Source organism: Marmota marmota, unplaced genomic scaffold (assembly GCF_001458135.2).
Source record: "Marmota marmota marmota unplaced genomic scaffold, marMar, whole genome shotgun sequence".
In the NCBI taxonomy this organism is placed as follows: Eukaryota; Metazoa; Chordata; class Mammalia; order Rodentia; family Sciuridae; genus Marmota; species Marmota marmota.
In genome coordinates this window covers 8,072,109-8,092,794 of record NW_026000294.1, presented here as the reverse complement: position 1 = coordinate 8,092,794, position 20,686 = coordinate 8,072,109, and the positions used below count along the sequence as shown (strand labels likewise).

Here is a 20,686-nt window from a genome sequence, read left to right as displayed (position 1 = left end):
CTATAATAATGATTAAACAAAAAGGCCAATAATGTGTTGAGGAGGATACAGAAAAGCTGGAATCCTCATGCACTGTTGGTAGGCATAAAATATGGTATAGTAACTGCAAAAACATTTTGGCAGTTCCTTGATGAGTTAAACATATAGTTACCATATGATCTAGCAATTACACTCCTAGTGTATATACTCAAGAGAACTAAAAACACAGGCTCACACAGAAAGTTGTACTTGAATACTCACAGCATTATTCATAAAAAGTGTAAATAGCCCAAATGTTTATGAATTGATAAATGGGTAAACCAAATGTGGTTTCTCTATGTGAAAGAATATTATTCGCAATATGAAGGAATGAAATACTAACATATGTTATAATGTGGATAAACCTCTGAAACATTATGCTAAGGAAAAAGAAGCTAGACAAAAAAGGCCATAAGTAATATATGATTCCATTTATAGGAAATGTCCAGAATACACAAATACATAAAGACAGAAAGCATATTAGTAGTTTCCAGGGGCTTAGTTGAGGGGGAATAGGGAAATTTTATACAAAGGGCACAAAGCTCAAGTTAGTTGAGAATACTGGAGCTGGGCATTAGGTTACATGCCTATAATCCCAGCAGCTCGGGGGGCTGAAGGAAGAATGATTTTGAGTTCAAAGACAGCCTCAGCAATGTAGTGAGGCCCTAAGTAACTCAGCAAGACTCCTTCACTAAATAAAATATTAAAAAAGGTCTTGGAAGTGGCTCATTGGTTAAGCACTCCTGAGTTCAATCCCTGGTACCAAAAATAATAATATTAGATACCTTTTATAAAGTATGTTGACTATAATTAATACTAATATTTAGTGGAAATTACTGAGGGTAGATTTGAAATGTTCTCACAAAAAATGATGAATAATTCTGTGAAGTAATGCACGGTAGTGAAATAATTAAGGAAACTGTGTGTGTGTGTGTGTGTGTGTGTGTGTGTGTGTGACATTGTATCCCATTACTTCTGGTTCTTCTTTAGCATAGTATGGTATCTTTAGGTTAAAACAATATGATATATTTCAAAATGAATAGAAGAGTATAAAATTCATAACACATAAAAATAATTATTATTTGAAGAGATGCTCATACTTATTACCCTGATTTGATTATTACATCGTGTACATGCACTGAATTAACATGATGTGCTCCATTGAAGAAATAGAAATATTATGTCCCAATAAAAAATATAAATAAATAAATAAGACCTAGAGTTTCAAAAACAAAATATATTTCTTCTCATCATGTGGCAAGATTCATTAAAGTTTTGACATAATGTTTATAGATCAAAAAGTAAATAAAACTGTTTTGGAATTAGGCAATTGTGATAGCTGCACAACTTTGCAAGAATACTACAACCCACTAAATGGTAAATTTTTAAATGTTAGATTTTATGGCATATAAATCTATAAATATAAACATATAAAATTAAAATAGTCCAGAAAAAAATAAAAATTTCCCTTGGACAACTCCCCTTCCTTCCTACAATTTTATTTTTTTCCTGAGGAAAGCCAGGTTATGGATTTTGTATGCAAAAAACAAAATCCAAGAAATTACTTACCTACATTTCTACTACAGTAGACTTGCCACAGTTCCACATGATAAACTGATGCTCACTCAGCCTTGGGCATATACAACATCTTTAGTAGCCCCTCCCTCAAAACGAATTGGTAGTTCTAAAAAGAGAGGTGTCAAAATATCCATCTGGTAGCTCCCTCATAAGTTCAATAAAGACTTTTAGAGTGTCTTAGAAAGCTAGTCTATCCCTGGCTCCAGTAATGGGATGTTTCCAAGAAGAGAATGGATAAGCAATATTGTCTAAATCTCACTTCAATATTTTCGGAGGCCCCATCTAACCAGCCAGAGGAGTGATAAGTGAGCTATCCTCCAAGAAAGTAAGGTGTTACTGCCAGTCACATTAAACAACAGAATCTCAGAGCTGGAAAATAAGAGTTACAAAGGAGAATAGAGGTCAGCTAGTCTAAACCAACCTTTGTCCCCCAATCAATACATCAACTCCCTCAACAACATCCCCTGCCAATATCTGCCCAATCCAATGGCTTAAACACAATCAGTGATGAGAAGATTACTGTCTCCTAAGGTAGCTCTTTCCTTTTTTGATAATTCTAATCATAAACAGAGCCCTCAGCTCTGCTTCTGTTCAAATGAAAGCACCAGCCTAACATCTTAGCAAACACTGCAAAAGGGCAAAACACAGGCAAGAGAGTGGGATTAGAGGGAACATGGATTCTCCTATAACAAAGGTCACCAAAATGCCTTTCTCTGCTAACACAGTAAATCATCAGCAAAGTTTGGATGTAAAAGTAGATGTGGCTGAAAGAACCTGGTTAGCTGAAGGCACAGCTTTCATTCATACATACATATACACACCGATCTGTTTTAGAGCTCCAATCCCGGTTTATAGGAGGATAAGGAATGCTTAGAGATCCCAGAAAATGTATGCCAGGAAGCATTTAGCATTCCTGCCTGGCACAAAGACAATCAGCATGGTGTGTACAGTCAAGCACAAAGCCATTCCTCAGCCCCTTGAGGGAAAGAGATTTAATAACTGTCACTAATTACATGAAAGATCATCGTAAGAAGGCTACTAAAAATTGTTCTCTCTTTCCAGCACAGATACAATGAGAAGAATGAGCTTCAACCACAGAGATGAAATTTTTCATTATATAACAGAAAAACAGGGAGGGAAATGGTGGGGGGGAAACCCATGTGAATATCCTATCTTTGCATTCATGGCTTTCTATCAACAGTGTATCCCAACACACACCCATGACCTCAACCAGGCTACATTTTCTATTTATTCCAACACATGTTGTTTATTCCAACCTCTATATCCTTGTGTTCTTCTAATGTGTGAACACTACCCCCACTCCAAGAAGGCCTTCCCCACTCATTTCTATCATTCTTTTGTCCCTGGCTTCCTTGAAAACTTTGTCCAAGAACAGCCCCTTTCCACAAACTTTCTTACCTGTACTTTAAAACATTCCTGCAAGGTAGGTAAAGCCAGGCTTATTATCCCAACTTCCCAGATGAGAAACCCAAGGTAGCTCTTTCTTTTACTGTGAGATCCCTCACAGTAAATAGATAGCATTCAGGACTGAGGCAAGACCTCCAGACCTCCAAAATTAGAAGAGACAATCTGTGATAGAGGTAGGTGGTACAGACTTGGGATCCTAGGTGCAATTTATATTATATTATTATTATTATATATTATATTTATATTATATTATATTATATTATTATTATATTATAATTAATTATATTATTAATATATTATTAATTTTTGTGGGGGTTACCAGGCATTGAAATTAGGGTCATTCGACTACTGAGCCACATCTCCAGACCTATATTGTATTTTATTTAGAGATAGGGTCTCAGTGAGATTCTCAGTGCTTTACTTTTGCTGAGGCTGGCTTTGAACTTGCACTCCTCCTGCCTCAGCTTCCCGAGCTGCTGGGATTATAGCAATGAGCCACCACTGTACCTGGCCAAATATTTTTAACTCTACAACTGCCTTGCTGTGTAACACAGAAAAATTTACTTAAGGGCTAGGGTTGTGGCTCAGTAGCAAAGTGCTCGTCTAGCACGTGTGAGGTGCTAGGTTCGATCCTCAGCACCATATAAAAAAGTAAATAAATAAAATAAAGGTATTGTGTCCAACTACAACTAAAAAATATATATTTTTTTAAAAAATTTACTTAACTTCTCTGATCCTAAGGTTCATTTTCTATGAAAAAGAATAATATTACCCTACTTTGTGGGTTGTTATGAGAATTACATAAGGTAATGCACATTAAATAGTTCCTGACACAGAACCATTAGTTCTTCTTGTCATTATCCTTAGGTTGATACCATCAACATCTAAGAATAACTGCCCTCTCTAGGGGCATTATTTTCCCTGACACAATGGTTTTAGGAAATACTTTTGTAATTGTTCTCATAATTTCCCCAAATTTCACACACTCCAAATGTCACCTCCTTTAGAAGCAGACTCTAAGCGTGCCCCTACCCCACAATCAAAGAGAGACTTATGTAGCCTGAAATGGGGATGTTTATGTCACCTTCCCATGACAAGGCTTCTTAAGGTAAGAGATCAAAATGAACTGGGGTGAGTTAAGGTACAGGGAAAACATTTACAAATGACAGTTTTTCTTTTTTTCCCTCCAGTGAAGAAAACTAGATGACTCTAAGATAAACTATATTCTGCTCTACCCCTAAGCCTTCTCCTTTTGTTGGTTTTCATGGGCCTATCCTGCTTAGAACCTTGATAGAATATGTTTATTAGTAGTCACCAAAGGAATACTCTGACAGGACCTTTAGAAGTTCATTTCTTCTACATTCCTTTGATTTTCTTTCTGTTTGAGTTAAAAGAAAATGAAGGCTTCTATTTCAGTTATCTAGATATAGAAGTACAAAGCCCCACTCTCCCTGATTTCATGATGAAAGTCACAATAAGAGAGGATGCTGAAAATCAAGGTGACCTGAGTTACTCATCTCCCAGAAAGCTTGCAATTATTTGACATTCAGAAAAGAAACAAAACAAAACAAAACAGAAAACACTTCAGGATGGTGACCTGGAAAAGCACTGGCTTTGGATTTAGACCTTGAGCTCTTACCTTAGGAAGTTTGGTCATGGGCCAAATACATCAACTGGCAAAGTAAGAGTCACTTTTGCAGGGAGGAGGATTTAAAACTTGGCTCTGAAGGAGGTGGCATTTGGAGTATGAGAGTTTGGTAAAATTATGAGAGCAATTATAAAACGTACTTTCTCAAGCCCTTCTCAGAATAGAGAAGGCAATTTTTGTTAGATGTTGCTTTATCGTTCTAGGGGAAGATGGTGCCAGCTCAGGGGATAGTAATAACCTAGGGGATCTTGTTTTGGCTATGTATCTATTAGCATAGGTAAGTTCACAAGATCTCACTCACTATCTGATCTGCACAACTCTACAAGTGACCCAAATATGGTTTGATCCTTTTGAGGGTTCCTCAGCAACATCTACCTGGCAATTTTAAAGCCTCAGTATTCCCTACCCAGCTGTGTTATTCTCTCAAAGCCACTTGAGTCATTGCTTCTTCCTGACCTCAATTCCTACTAAAGCACATCCCTTCCCTAACAATCCCCACCTTCCAACCATATGCAAAGCATTAAGGGATCCAGTAGATGGGAAAAGGGAGTAATGGCGAATGACTGATAATGGTTATGGAATTTCTTTTTTGGGTTATAAAAGAGAAGCTCTCTAACAAGATAGAGGTGATGGTTACACAATATTGTGTATGTATTAAATTGTATATTTTTAAATGGTTGAAATGGTAAAATATATGCTTATTTTACCTTAAAAATAAAGAAAAAGAGTATGGGCTAGACAGTTTCTTGGAGTTTATCTGGTCTAATCCCTCCATTTCTAAGGGAGAAAACAGAACAGGCTAAAGTAAATATTTTCACTAAAATCACAAAGATACCAGGAGTGGGGGCACATGCCTGCAATCCCAGCTACTCAGAAGGCTTAGGATTACAAGTTTGTGGTCATCCACAGCAACTTAGCAAAACCCTATCTCAAAATAAAAAAAAAAAGTTAGGATACAACTCAGAGGTAGAACATTTGCCTAGCATATGACTCCCTGAGTTCAATACTCAGTACCATACATACACACACACACACACACACACACACCCGTCACAGAGCTTAAGTAGTCACCTCCCTTCTCTCTATAAGTTCCCAATTCTATACTTAGCCTCTTGAAGAATGTTCTAAATGCTTCTGTACCTTCTCAGTAGCCAACTGAAGATCAGTTGTTGGATGAATTAATTTATACCTAAGCCCCTTATTCTACAGTTTTGGAAACTCTTTTATTACATACTGCCTGCTTCTTAATTCCCAGTCACCATACTTGACCTCCTTATTAATGCATACTTAACAACTTCATGTTGTATTCTCTAGTACCAACCACTTGCCATGACAACAGTGCCACCTGTCTGCTGCCTACTGGTGCAACACTCTATCTACTTGGTGGGAATTTCTCACAACATTTACAGTTGGGAGGGTTCTAACTGACTCCATGTGCTCCCCCACCAAACCCACATGAAAAGCTGAACTGCTGGGACTTACACAACTCAAATTTAACTACAGAGCTAATACTGTTTTTTTTCCTATAAGTAAAAACAGTATCAAATGTTCCCTTAAGAGTAGGCATTAGACCAGAGACCCTGCACCTATTAGAAGAAAATGTAAGCCCAATACTACAAGAACTCCTAAAGCACAAATTAAAATCAAGAATCAATAAATGGGATGGTATCAAACTAAAAAGCTTCTTCACAAAAAATGAAACAATCAAGAACATGAAGAGAGAGCCTAAAGAATGGAAGACAAATGTTGCCACCTGCACCTCAGATAAAGTGTTAATGTCCAGGATATATAAAGAACTCAAAACAACAATTAAAAAAAAAACTTAACACCAAAACCCCAAATAACCCAATCAATAAATGGGCAAAGGAACTGAATAGGCACTTCACAGAAGAAGAAATACCAATGGTCAACAAATATGTGAAAAAATGCTCAACATCTCTAGCAATTAAAGAAATATAAATTAAAACTACACTGAGATTCCATCTCACTCTAGTCAAAATGGCAATTATCAATAATACAAGCAACAATAACTCTTGGCAAGGATGTGGAGAAAAAGGTACACTCATACACTGTTGGTGGGACTGCAATTTGGTGCAACCATTATGGAAAGCACTATGGAGATTCCTCAGAAAACTTGGAATGGAACCACTGTTTAGCCCAGTTATCCCACACCTCAGTTTATACCCAAAGGATTTAAAATCAGCATATACTACAGTGATGTAGCCACATCAATGTTTACAGTGGCTCAATTTGTAATAGGTAAGCTATGAAACCACCCTAGATGCCCTTCAACAGATGAATGGATAAAGAAAATGTGGTATATATACACAATGGAATATTACTCAGCCATGTAAAGAATGACTTTATGATTTTTGTCAGTAAATGGATGATTCTGGTTACTATCATGCCAAGTCAAACAAGCCAATCCCCCAAAATACAATTCAAATATTATCTCTGATATGCATATGCTAACACAAAACAAAGCCAGAAGAATAGAAGCTCAATAGATTAGACAAAGGGGATTGAAGCGAAGGAGGTGAGGATGTGAATAGGAACGACAGTAGCACAAATTATACATAACTTTCCTATGTTCAAATAAAAATATACCACCAGTAAAACTCCATATCATATACAACCACACAATGTGATCATAATTAGATTGTTATACTCCATGTACGTATGTCAAAACGCACTGTACTGTACTGTCATATGTATCTAAAAGAACAAATAAAAATGAGTAACCTATACTTACCTAATATATAACTGAATATGGGAATGAGTCTGCTCCACACATGGCCTTCAGGCCCAAGCTCCACTGAGCAGCAATGTCAACCTCACTACCTCAATAAGATTTTCAAACAAGTAACAAGCTAGACCAATGGGGCCAATTTACAAGTCTAATATTATTGCTCTTTTCCCAAATGTATCTTACAAACGATGTTTTCCAATCCATTCTTGGCAACTGATGCATAGCACAATGCTCCATCATTTATTTGTTCATAAATGAAAGCTAAATGCTGAGGTGCTACTCCACTAACAATATTATGACTCTTGATAGAGATCAGAGAAACCAAGAAAGCAAAATGTCCAAGTACATGTTCAGTAGACTCATTAGTTGCAGCACCATTCCTATTAATCTCGAAACCTGGCAGTATCGGTATACCCTATATTCCATGTAGCCTGTGTCCTCATATGAGTGCTTTGCTGGTCTTATTTCTGTTATTTGATGATATATTAGTACCTACCCTATTAAATTGTTGTGAGAACTACACAGAGTTATGCAAAAAATGCTGACAGTGGTGTATGACATATAGGAAACAATCAATAATACTAATGGTATTCACAGAAAACACTAATGTTAATGGAAGAGTATACGTCTTTCCCCTCGATCACTCCATCCAGCCTCTTGGGAATGTACTTACTCCCTACTCTGTCGGCAGCCCTTCAGAGGTCCAAAGTCTGAAATTAGATCTGCCAAGCCTCTCCTGTCCTCCAGGCTTCTGGACTCTTACTCATCATTTGGATGAATCATTCAATCTGCAACAGCTTCTCATGAGTATAAGATCCAAAAAGACAGATTCCAGTTTAACATAAAAACAACGTCTGTCAAACCTATTCCTGAACCATAACCAGTGAAATAAAGAGGTAGGGAGCTACCTGTCAGTAGACATGTAATAGCAGAGACTGAGTAACCACTTAGGAAGCAAGACTATTTTAAGATGTGTTCAAATATCAGCAAGAGGACAAAATTAGATAACTTTTAAGATCTCCCACAAACAACACTGAACCAATTTGAGATTGGAACTGCTCTTCAAATCTAACCACCTACAGGTGGGTCATATCCCATCTTGGAATAACACTTCCCTCACTTATTATCTGTAATTGGGATAGGAAGGGTCATAATGAAAGGATTCCATAAGATATGATATGTCAAGTAATAAACAAAGGTAAGGGGAGGGCATAGTGATGCTAGAAGGGAAAGAGGGACATGAAGATAGGAAACCTAGATCCTTTAAATGTCTTCAATGATTTTATTAACAAGAAATTTCAGGCCTCAACTACCCCAAATGGATTTTTCCTAACATAGCTGCCACCTTTGCCACCTCCTCCTCCTCTTTCTTCTTTCTTCTTCCCTTTTCCAGCAGAGGAGAAAAATAAAAGTGAAACAGAACTAGCTATTTAAGAGTTTAGAAATGCCTTACTTTTACCTTTAAGGAAATCACCTGTTTTGTCTTCTCCAGGATCGCTATATAGCGGGATCAAGGAGAAGGGGCTTGGCATGATGCCATCTTAGATGTTCTGTTACATAACACCCATCCCTAACTTCCTTCTAAATACTTTGATCTCTCTCCAAACACAGACATGGGTATCTAGAGTCTTATGTGAGAAAACAGAAATTAAAGTTAGTGAATCAGAGAATAATTTAGAGTATCTTCTAATGTTGCCAGCTCTTAAACATCATCTTCCTAGCACAAAAGCCATATGTTTCAGGAAACTGGCTTAAAATATAGTATTAAGACTAGCAGCTGGAAACAAGGAAGTAGTTTGGGCTCTGCTACCAGATGCTGGCCTTCTCAAAAGTCAGAGTGATTTAGAAATGATCTTGATTGGACATTTCAGGATAATCTATGTGACTCTCAAGGTGGCTTTCAATTTGAGGCTTCTACAAGAAGTCCATAGGATGACCCATTGTATCTGAATTTGAAGGAGTCAGCTGGGTCATGAAAAAGCTAATTTAAGATTTTATCTGAGCTGGAGAGGGCCTTGTGTTTTTTGAAATATTACCTCCAATTAGCTACATGATGTACTGGATAATTCAATCCAAAGCATGTGCACAATGACAAACTATTAAGATGGATCATACAAATGCAAATAAGTGCTAACAATGCTATTTGAAATTCTAGTATAGGAGAGAGAAATATCTGTAATCCAGGAAGAAAGATACTCCCTGCTATTATCAGACTTAAATCACAGAGCCTATAATATGTGACCTCTAGGATTAATAGCAGCACTTTCTACAAAGATGGTTAAGGCTACTGGCTTATGACCACTTGAACCTTGAGTAGATAAACAAGGGCTTGCATATCTAACTTCCTCCCAAGATAGAAAAAACACTGATGCTATTACTCTTGAATGAAAGGTAAGTCTTCAAATGTTAAGTGTTTCTCAAGGCTCTTCTTGGCTGCAAAAAGAGACATTATAAAATAAAATAAAATAAACACTCTAAACAGTGATCTTCCCTGTGAACAGGAGGGGTTGAGTTTCTGTGTCATCTGGTCTATCTATACAAAGGCAAGGAATGAAAAGTAATAAAATGCTTAGGCCATCCTTTCATGTCCCTACTTCTAAGCAAGCCAGAAACCAAAGAAATCTAGAATTTTTTTCTTCTTTTGTTATAAAAGGAAAATAAATATCCCCTCCTGAAAGCATCTGGACAGGATCTTTACTTTCTGACCAAACCCATGCCTTGTCACACAAGGCCTCACCTCCGATCTGTTGTGTGTCCTATACATATCTGCCCTCAAGAAGGCAGCAAGCTCTACCCAGGCCATGGCCCAAAGCAAGACCAAAGGCTCTTTTTGCGCACAGTTACAAAGGAGAAGAGCCAGAATGACTTGGAGTTGGGGTCCTATTCACAAAAGGAAGCCTACTATGAGGATGAGATTTGCTATTTAGAGACACAACCATCCCAGCAGACTGGTCTTAGTTCCTTGGGGCAGGAGAAACCAACCCAGGAAAGCAATTAAAGATGACAGCAGCTAGAGATGGGGATTTATATTCACCAACCTCTAATTCATTAATCTGACAAAATGCTAGGAAGGTATATCCACTCCTGCATTGCTCTTATAAAGCCACATCCAGAATAGAGAAGGAAAGGAACCTGAGAATACACACATATACACATATGAAATTCTACACAAGGGAGGCGGATTTTACTAGGTAGAAGATGATGGAATGTGATGGACATCATTATCCAAAGTACATGTATGAAGACTCAAATTGGGTGTCAACATACTTTATATATAAACAGATATGAAAATTTGTGGTGTATATATATGTAATAAGAATTGTAATGCAAAAAAGTTTACATGTTTAAAGGCATGAATTGGCGTGAACATACTCTATACACAGATATGAAAAATTATGCTCTATATGTGTAATAAGAACTATATTGCATTCCGCTGTCTTGTATTTTAAAAAAATAAAATCAATAAAACTAAAAAAAAGTATGTTCACATAAAAAAAAGACACATACCTGGTAACTTCTTGTATAGGAGTCAAAATGTTATCACAATTCCTATTTAAATGTATCTACTATCACAGGTTACAAAGAATTTACACAAGACCAGTTATTTCCATTTTACAAGGAGGAAAGCTGAGCTTTGAAGATGCATAAGATGCTACAGAAGCTGTGTATCTAATGCAGAACTTATGCAAGAAACTGGGTTTCTCAGATTCTACATCTTGTTTTAACGTGAACAACAACAGATAGGGCTAGCTCAGGCAGAACCTCACTAAAGCACTTTTGATTACCATCCTGGGGCTAGAATGTTTACATAGAAATGAGAATTCCAGGTAGGGAATGGAGACGTTCCAGTATATCAATCATCAATTTGGCCCAATAGAATACAAAGTATCCATTTGGTATAGGGTTAGGAGAAGACTTTCTCTTGTTACTATGCTTTCCCATTATATTCTACATAACCAAAGATGCTACTAAATCTCAGCTCAGGATGAATCTGGACAAATCAGACAACTATCCTACAATGTGAAGGTACAGCACTCTGGGAAATCACCCATTCACCTATCAACTGTATGAGCACTGATTGAACAGTTTAATGTGACCCATATCTATGTCTTACCAAGACATGTCAGAATTTGAATAGATTCTACAGTGCTTCAGAGATGAAGCAGAAAATACAGCCTTTGATCATTTACAAAATGAATGATAGAATCATGACTCAATCTCAGGTCTGCCATTTCCTAATCTAGGTAGCTCTGTTTTCACAAGAGTATTCTACCCTCAACCAAAAACAATGTAAAAGAATGAAGATAATAATTCTATTTTTAGAGATTTAATGGAAAAGTGATTTTATAACCTTCAACATACAATCCTTTGGGTATTATACAATATTACTTTAAATGTAAACCTAAAGATAAATACTTGTTCATGAGCATTGGAAGGTCTACCTTGGAATCAATACTCATTTCATTAATGCAACAGCCAATACCATTTCTTTTATGGTGACACCATAACAGCTGGCCTCTCAGGTTCCATGGTACTCTTAGCAATCTGAAGGCTGTTTGACTGCTTAAATCAAGCAAAAAGTTTCATGATGATAAAATAAATGCTATGAATATAATCTGAGGCAACATGGAATAATATTTTAGTTTATCAATAACACTGATATAGACCTCTGAATTATGATTTAGGTTATATCATTAATACTCCAGGTCTATAAACAGTATTCATTATAGACTTGGAATTGTGCTCTTGATATAGCAACTAGCCACATATGGTTACTGAGCACCTGAAATGTTGCTAGTGTGAATTGAGATGTGTTATAAGTATAAAATACATACCATATTCCAAAAATTTAGTAATTTATCATTAATGAATTTATAGTGGAAATATATCATATAATATTTTGAATATAATGGATTAAGGTAAATATATATGAAAATCAACTTCACTTTTAGCATTTTTAATTTTTTAATGTGATTACCAGAAAAATTTAAAATATGCTTGTAGCTTGCATTTGTGGCTCTTATTACATATAATATTCTCTTATAGAAATATAATGATCAATGCCTCTTAATTCTTTATGCACAGTAAAAGACATCTGGAAGCTTTTTAAAGTCTAATTTCTGGGTTTCAACTTTGAAGATTCTTATAGGACTAGCTTGTATTCTGGCTTTTAGTGGTTTCTTTCTTTGCTTGTTTATTTGTAGGTTTATTAATTTATTTATTTATTGCTATTTTGTTTTTAGACAGAGTTGAGAACCACTGGATTAGATGCTATATTGTGTACCAAGTGGCTGCTAGGAAAGTATGTCTGGAGGAACAATCCCATGGCCTTGGACTTAGGACTATCAATAATTGTTCACTGATATGCAGAAGCCTAACTGTCCTCTGCCTTCCAGAGCCATCCTGGTGTGCTCAGTCATTCCCCTCATCCCTTGATTTACAATTTATTATAAAAGTGATGTTTTCCTCAAAGTAAAATGCATTCGGGTTTGGGTGTGGTTTAATCCTTCTTTTAAACAGAGAGGACTGTCAGCACAAGAGACACAAACTGTCCTGAAGGCTAGGTTACTGATATGATCTTTCTGACTATCCCCAGAATTGATTAATTAACTAGCAAAGGTAAGCTGGGACACAGATGGCATTTTAAGATGCTGAAGGAAAATGCCACGTTAGCAGAGAAGAAAGGATTGGATATTTTATTAGGAGACTTCATGGCAGAAGGGGATGCAACTTCATTTTGTCTGCTTCCCTGCTTCTGGGCAGTGTCTTCACCTAAATCATCACAGTTTACATTCCTTCAAGGAAGGAGGTCTCTCTCAATCCCTAGAGCCAGCCTTGAAGCATGGCACTTCTTAGACCTACTAAGATGATATGATGATGATGATGATGATAAGTTATCATATGCCAAGTATCTAACATGTCAACACTGTGCTAGATATCTCACTTGCATATTTAACCTCATTAAATCCTAATAAGAAAAGTGTGCTATCCTTATTTTTTCAAATGAGGAAATAAAAATTTAGGAAAGTTAAAAATTTTGTCAAGAGTCATAGTGTTAGGAAGTATTAAAGCTGTATCTCAGTTTATCTGATCCAAAGGCCTTGCTCCTTCCTTCATATCACACTGTTATAATGTCAAACTTGAGACCAATCAGTCTCTAAGAACTAAAGCCCCTCTAACCTTTCATTTGGGGTCTGGAAGACTTATCCATATCTTATAGGAGAAAACAACAAAAAAATGATAGGCTGTAATATGGATGGTCATAATATACCTTCATATCCCTTTGCTATTTGTCTTTCCATGAAACAATTTTCATGTTCTATCTCATTCACTATGACATCCTCTGGCACTAAAGAATTGTTAACACCATTTTGTAGATGAGGAAAAACAAATTCCAGCTCATGACCTCAAGGAAGGCCAGGAACTGGGGTACATGGTCAGTTCTCCCTTCACAGTATTCTGCGAATTTGTGACCCAGAGGAAGTGGAAACTGATGGAAGCTTCATTCCAACAGTGACTATTTGTGGCCAGGTTCTTCATGGCACAATGTCAGAGGCCAAGGCCTTGTAAGCACCTGTAGGATGCCTGCTTCCAGGCCCAGCACATCTTAGATCCTAGATATTTGACTTCCTTGCAAAAAGTAAGATCTGCAATCCATAAAGTCTAGATCCTGGGAGAGGAGATTACATATTTTTACACAAACCACTGAAGATATCCTCTGATAATATGCAGAGGTGTTCATACTTCCCTGGATGAGAGAAACAAGGCAAGGGAAGCATAGAGAAAGTAGAGGAAGGGAACAGATGTGAAGAGAAATAGAAGAAAAGAAAATAGAAGAGAGGAAAGGAGCCAGGCTCGATGGCGCATGCCCGGAATCCCAGAGGTCCAGGAGGCTGAGACAGGAGGATCACGAGTTCAAAGCCAGCCTCAGCTAAGGCGAGGCACTAAGCAACTCAGTGAGACTCTGGCTCTAAAAAAAAATACAAAATAGGGTTGGAGATGTGGCTCAGTGGTTGAGTGCCCCTGAGTTCAATCCCTGGTACCAGAAATAAATAAATAAAGAGAGACAGAGACAGAGACAGAGAGAGAAAAAGAGGAGATGGGAAAGGACTATAAAAAAGAAAGGACACAGAGAAGAAAGCAGAAAAAGAATAGAGATAAGAAAGGTGAAAGTTCACAGAAATTTAGGGTTAAAAGGGTCTTCAAAATCATCCAGGCCAACCCCAGATGTGGGAAGTGATTTGTAAACATGTGTGGGGAGGGGAGTAAGGGTTGTTCATATAAACAAGAGACAAAGAAAATATCTAAAAATTAGAAAAACAAAGATTAAAGAAGATTAACCCAGGTCCAAGATAGGGACAAAAAAAAAAAAAAAAGAAAAAAAGAAAAGAGAATATGAGAAAAGTCACCAAGGGGAGCAGAACAGGGGCTAGTGAAGGAGAAGCCAGGGATAGGTAGCCAAGGAGAAAGGAGAGGAGAGTGAAGGCTGACACTCACCCTCACAAAGCTGGCAGGAAACCATCCCTCCTCATCGTCGATCTGGCCCCACCACCAATCCTTGTTGGAAGCATCCAAGACTTTGATGACGTCGCCAGCCTTAAATGCCAACTCCCGGTTGGCCATGGTGACGTGATCCCATACTGCCTCAGCACTAACGATGGAATCTCCAGTGATCAGCTTAGGAGACAAAATGAGAATGTGTTCAGTCCATGCAGCTGCCTACCTTGATTGGCCCTCCCCCCACCCACAAAACTCTACTACTTATAGGAAAACTTACATACTTAGCGATGAGGGATAGGGTAAGGGGAACAGCACTAGAGTGTAAGCTTTGCGGGGCTCCAAGACAGACAATGCTGTCAACTCTTGATTATCCAGTACATGGAATGATCCAGTGTGTAAATGTGAACTATATGGGTATCATGCTTTTATCTCTACTCAAGAATACTTCCCCCAGAAAAGAAAGCAAGCTCCAGTTCAACTATCCTTTGTGTTTCCAGCATCCCTGGGTCTGGAATGGGTAAAGAGGCTGATATTAATAGCTAAAATGAGGATTAAGCATATTTGCTTTCAATTCTGTGTGTTCCTTCTCTTTTCCGCCTCCTCCTTGGAACTGACCAATTGACAGTTGGTAGTATATTATTAATCCTCACTGTGCCCCTCCCCCTGGGGTAACAGACTATGACATTCCTCACACACAATGGACCCCAGTCCTACAGCCTCCTGCCCTCACCCACACAAGATACCATCCAGAGAGGTCATGGGTATGAAAGAATATGGCTTTCCGTGATGTCTTGTACCCAAGAAATTAAATGTTGGCTCAGATTCAGTCAGTGATTATTACAACCACCCTGTGAGATACAGTGGGGATCTGGGTTAACTTCTGCATCTAATAGATTGCAAAACTGAGCAACAAAGAAGTTTAGGGTTGAGGTAAATATCATCCAGCAAGGTAAAGGCTGTGCATGGATTCTAACCTAGGTCATCAGGTTTCATGGACAGCAGAAAACACAACAGCAGGAAAACATTGATCCTACTGCCACATGAAAATACACATACATGCACATTCATGACACTTAACTAAATACAATGATAAGGATGGAGGTGGGTAATAGTTTTCTTCCCCCCGGCTACCATTCTGACCACTGCTATTTTGTTCTCTTTTTCACTCCAACTGTTTCAGCTTGTATGGGCCTTCAGTCTTCCCAGCATTTGGGGAATGACATCCTAGAATAGAGAACATATGGCCTGTCAGGCAGAGACTGGAGCACTCTCCCCAGCATTGAATCACTGAACATGTCCTTTAGAAGTCAGCTTTTCCATCAGCTTTTTTTGAGGAAGGACTACCATGACAGCTCCATAACACTAAAAATAAAAGAGTTCAAAGACAATAGAGACTATCTGTGGACTATGTATCCCCTCCCACAGGTCTGATATACAATATACTACCCAAAATATAACCGTATAGCCATATAATGTATTATAACACATCACATACACACACACACAGAACCTACCTTTTGACTTAAAGTTTACTGTTCATCAAGCCCTGCCTTAAGGCATATTTCATTGCTCAGGATTCTAGACTTCATGCCCTCCACAGACAGTAAAGCACAGGTAAACCTCCTCAGAATAGATGCAAAAGAAATTCCCAGCAGGACTTTTTTTAAAATCATACTTCAATTACCTTGTGCTTTACTGCTTTAAAATATTTTCACATCTACTACATCATTTGATCCGTACTAAGCTGGGTTTCACTATCACCTACATTGTAAAGATGAAGAACCTGAGGCTCAGAGAAGAGAATTGGTCCTTTAGACAATAACATAAGAAATAAATTATAGAGTCAGGTTTTCCGACCTCATGTGCTCTTACATATACCAAACTATGCTCCCAGTGTCTACTTATTGGCTATACTGATTGTATAAAACTTGAAGCATCATACCATAAAACAGATGACTCCTTTGCTTAAAGAACCTTGAAGAAGGATTTTTAGATGGCTACCTTTAGTCACTGTTGTCCCTGTGTGTGAATAGATTCATTTTTATGTTGAACTTGCTTTCTTCCAATTGCACTAAAAAAAATCAATCTCTCCTTGTTCTCCACTCAGTGGAAAAAGAGAAATTCTAGTTGTTGGCCTTAATAAAATAAATCTTAATGGAAAACTTTCCTTCCTCCTACCTAAAATAGATCCTAACTGGAAGTTGCTGAAGCTCAACAAGCACATATGGCCCTAACTTAGAGGAGCATTTGGGTTCATGGTTTAAAGCTATATCCAGGGATTTTGGTCAAGTGTCAAAATATCTTGGCATTAAATATGAACTTTCTGCTCCAGACACTATTTGTGATGCTGTTTTAGATACCCTAGGTCCAGTTATAGCTAATTTCACTGCATATACTCTTTACTTTGCAATCTTCTATTTAGGGACTCCATAATAGCTTCTACCAGCAGTATATGAATCACACTGCCTCACCTCCTGCCAATTTAGTCCAGTTGACATGCCTTGGCCCTCAGGTCATAAGACTCAGATACACCCTGGACATGGCCAATCCAGGATCCAGTGGTCAGGCTCAAGGAAGTCCTTTGAGGAAACACTATTAAAGGTTTAACATTCCTAATACACAAAGTTAAAATCAGAAATACTATAAAATCCAAAACTTAAATTTTATATTTTGTATTTTTGGATTAGGGATACTCAACAAGGTTGTCTATGCAAATACTCCAAAATCTGAAAAACTCTGAAATCCGAAATATTTCTGGTCTCTAGCATTTTAGATAAGCAATACACAATCTATATTTTCCCTATCTTATAAATGAGAAAACTGAAGGTCTCAGAGAGCTTAACTAATCTGCCCAAGTTCACACAACTCATTAATAGCAAAGAAAACAAATGCAGGCATAGTCTGACTCTAGAGACACTGCTTTTAACTTATAAACTATGCAGTGTCTGGGTCTCAGATTTTATACCTATAAAATGAGCTATAAATGCCTGGAAAGTTGTAAAACACTAAACCAAGAACTGGCAGGTGGGTGTCCAGAGTTGTGAGATGGACTAATCCACAAGAAGCTAGAAGCTGCATGGGTGTTATGGTTTGGTTGTGAGTTATCCCCTTAAAAGCTCATGGGTTATATGATATAGCAATATTCAAAGGTGAAACTATTAGTTTATGAGAGCTGATAACCTAATCAGTGGATTAACCCATTTGATGGATTAATAATTTGAAAAGACTACTGTACTAGATGGTAACAGTAGGCAGATGGGACATGGCTGGAGGAAGTGGGTCACTGGGGACATGCCCTTGGTGATTATATCTTGGTTCTTTGGCTCAAAGCTCCCTTTTTATGCTTCCCAGCTGCCATGAGCTGAGCAACATTCCTCTGCTATGCCCTTCTGCAATGGTATTCTGCTTCAACTCAGGCCCAGAGCAATGGAGTTGATCAACAATGGACTGAACCTCTGAAACTATGAGCCAAAACAAACTTCCTCCTCTAACTTGTTGTCAGGTAATTTGGTTATATCAACATAAAGGTATCCATCGCAATGTGGTTCCTGTGCTCTTCCATCACAAATACCACCAGCAGCAAGGGGATGCTTGTCTCCAATCCTGTGCACTATTTTTTTGTTTTGTTTTGTTTTGGGTACTGGGAATTGAACTCAGGAGCACTTGACCACTGAGCCACATCCCCAGCCCTATTTTGTATTTTATTTAGAGACAGGGTCTCACTGAGTTGCTTAGTGCCTCACTTTTGCTGAGGCTGGCTTCGAATCCACAATCCTCCTGCCTCAGCCTCCAGAGTCTCTGGGATTATAGGCATGTGCCACCACACCTGGCTGCACTATTTTTAAAAAGTAAATTAAATCTGGACTGGAAATTGGTTCCAAGTGTTCCTCTTATGTACCAAACTGAAATTTAACGTACTACAAGATTTTCATACATTTTCACTTGGCTCATTCATTTCCCATTGCATATTTATCCAGTGAGCTCCTACTGTGTGCTGCTAGGCACCATTTAAATTATCTGCAAAGATGGTTAAGGGTAAGTGAACCCAACTTCAATTTTGGGCTTTTCTGCTTTAAAACGTAGCAATAACAATAGGAGGTGAGGAATAAAAGAGTAAAAGGGACAATCCAAAATGAAGCTGTCAGTATGTAACAAGGAGTGCAATTATACAAAAATGAATGAGAATTTCAAACATTTCAACCTTGCACCTCAGTTTCTTCATCTCAAAAATTGGAACGATGTTTGCCTCACAGGCAGGGATATAGATAAAGTGGGCCGAGATGCTGGGTATACAGCACCTACTACAGTATCTGGCATGTGCTGGGCTAGTACATGACTTCAGAGGAAAGAGGGAACACACATAGCAATTGGGCTCTAAGAAAGATGTTTTAAAAATTTTTTTAGGTATAGATGGATCTTTATTTTATTTATTTATATGTGGTGCTAAGAATTTAACCCAGTCCCTCACACATGCTAGGCAAGTGCTCTACCACTGAGCTACAACCCCAGCACTCTAAGGAAGCCCTCTAAGATAACACTTAAAGATCAAATGGGACTGTGAAAGATATAAAGGGAATGGTAGTGTGTTTGAGGTAGAAGAATGGCATTACACGAGTTTCAGAGATGAAGAATATGGGGTACTTGATAGTGTAGTAGCAGTAGAGTTTAGAGAAGGTAGGTTTGAGAAGGGAAATTAGAGAGAGGCACAGCTTCAAAGGTTGGCTATATTCATGTGTGAAGGGCACTGAATCAAGTTTGAAGACAAGGAGGAGGTTAAAGACAGAGGAGGTTATGAGGAGGGGGAATCAATCATAATTGTGGCCATTAATAGCACAAGGGTATATTAGAAGAAAATGATGATTTTGAAGAAGAGATTGCAAATTTGTTCTTTAAAGTGTTAAGTAAAAGAGGTCAGAAGGACATGAAGGTAGGTTTGAAGCTCAAGAGAGATCAGTGGAGACAGATATAAAGTTTTGGGAATCAGTGGCCCAAAAGAAACCAAGGAATTTTGCCCTAGAAGAAAGGCCAGAAACCCAGAGAAATAGTGAAAATGGGAGGTGAGAAACAGAAAAACTGGAGGGAAAATATAAAACTTAAATGGAGCTGTCAGCATACCATTAGGATACCAAGGACTGCAATCTCACAAAAACCAAAGGTAGGAGTTTCAAGCAGCAGAGGCTTATTAACATTATCATATAGTACAGAGGTATATAACGAATGCCAAGGAAAGGCCATTGGGAATGGCTATACCAAGAAGTTTAATTTTCTATTCCCAACCGGGCTTATGTCCATCTCCCACCAAAAGCCCTGATTCCCAACTGTCCCCATTCTCCATCCTGCAACCTCAACATTAAGCCAGGAGATGGTTCTTAGTTACTCTAGCAAGGTACACAAATAGTTCTAGGGCATGGGGCAGCACTTCTGTGACTTCTAACAAAACAATTTCCATGGCCTTTTTTTTTTCTGGTACTGGGAATTAAACCCGGGGGAATTTAACCACCAAATCGCATCTTCTGCCCTGTTTATTATTATTATTATTATTATTATTTTTTTTTTTTTTTTTCAATTTTTGACATAAGGTTCTCACTAAGTTACCTTAGGGCATTGCTAACTTGCTGAAGCTGCCTTTGAACTTGTGAGCCTTCTGCATCAGCATCCTGAGCAACTGGGATTGCAGGCGTATGTCACTACACCAGGCTCTGGGGCATTTTAAAAAAAAGTGTTACCTTATAGTTATGCTGTTATTTATTTTATGTGGTGCTTGA

At 37.9% G+C, this 20,686-nt stretch overlaps 1 protein-coding gene across 11 annotated transcripts in view; it reads right to left on the bottom strand.

The window, feature by feature from the left end:
* The window catches only part of Arhgef9 (Cdc42 guanine nucleotide exchange factor 9), a 374,830-nt gene that overhangs the window by 80,891 nt on the left and 273,253 nt on the right, over positions 1–20,686 (bottom strand). For 9 of the 11 annotated variants that reach the window (XM_048797209.1, XM_048797207.1, XM_048797206.1 and 6 more), the window contains one exon: positions 14,919–15,098. The exons of 1 other annotated variant lie outside the window; for it this stretch is intronic. In XM_048797209.1, the coding sequence (XP_048653166.1) occupies positions 14,919–15,098 (180 nt within the window). Of the gene's footprint in view, positions 1–14,918; positions 15,099–15,198; positions 15,430–20,686 lie in introns of all 11 variants that reach the window. One more of the 11 variants, XM_048797213.1, reaches the window with a different exon arrangement.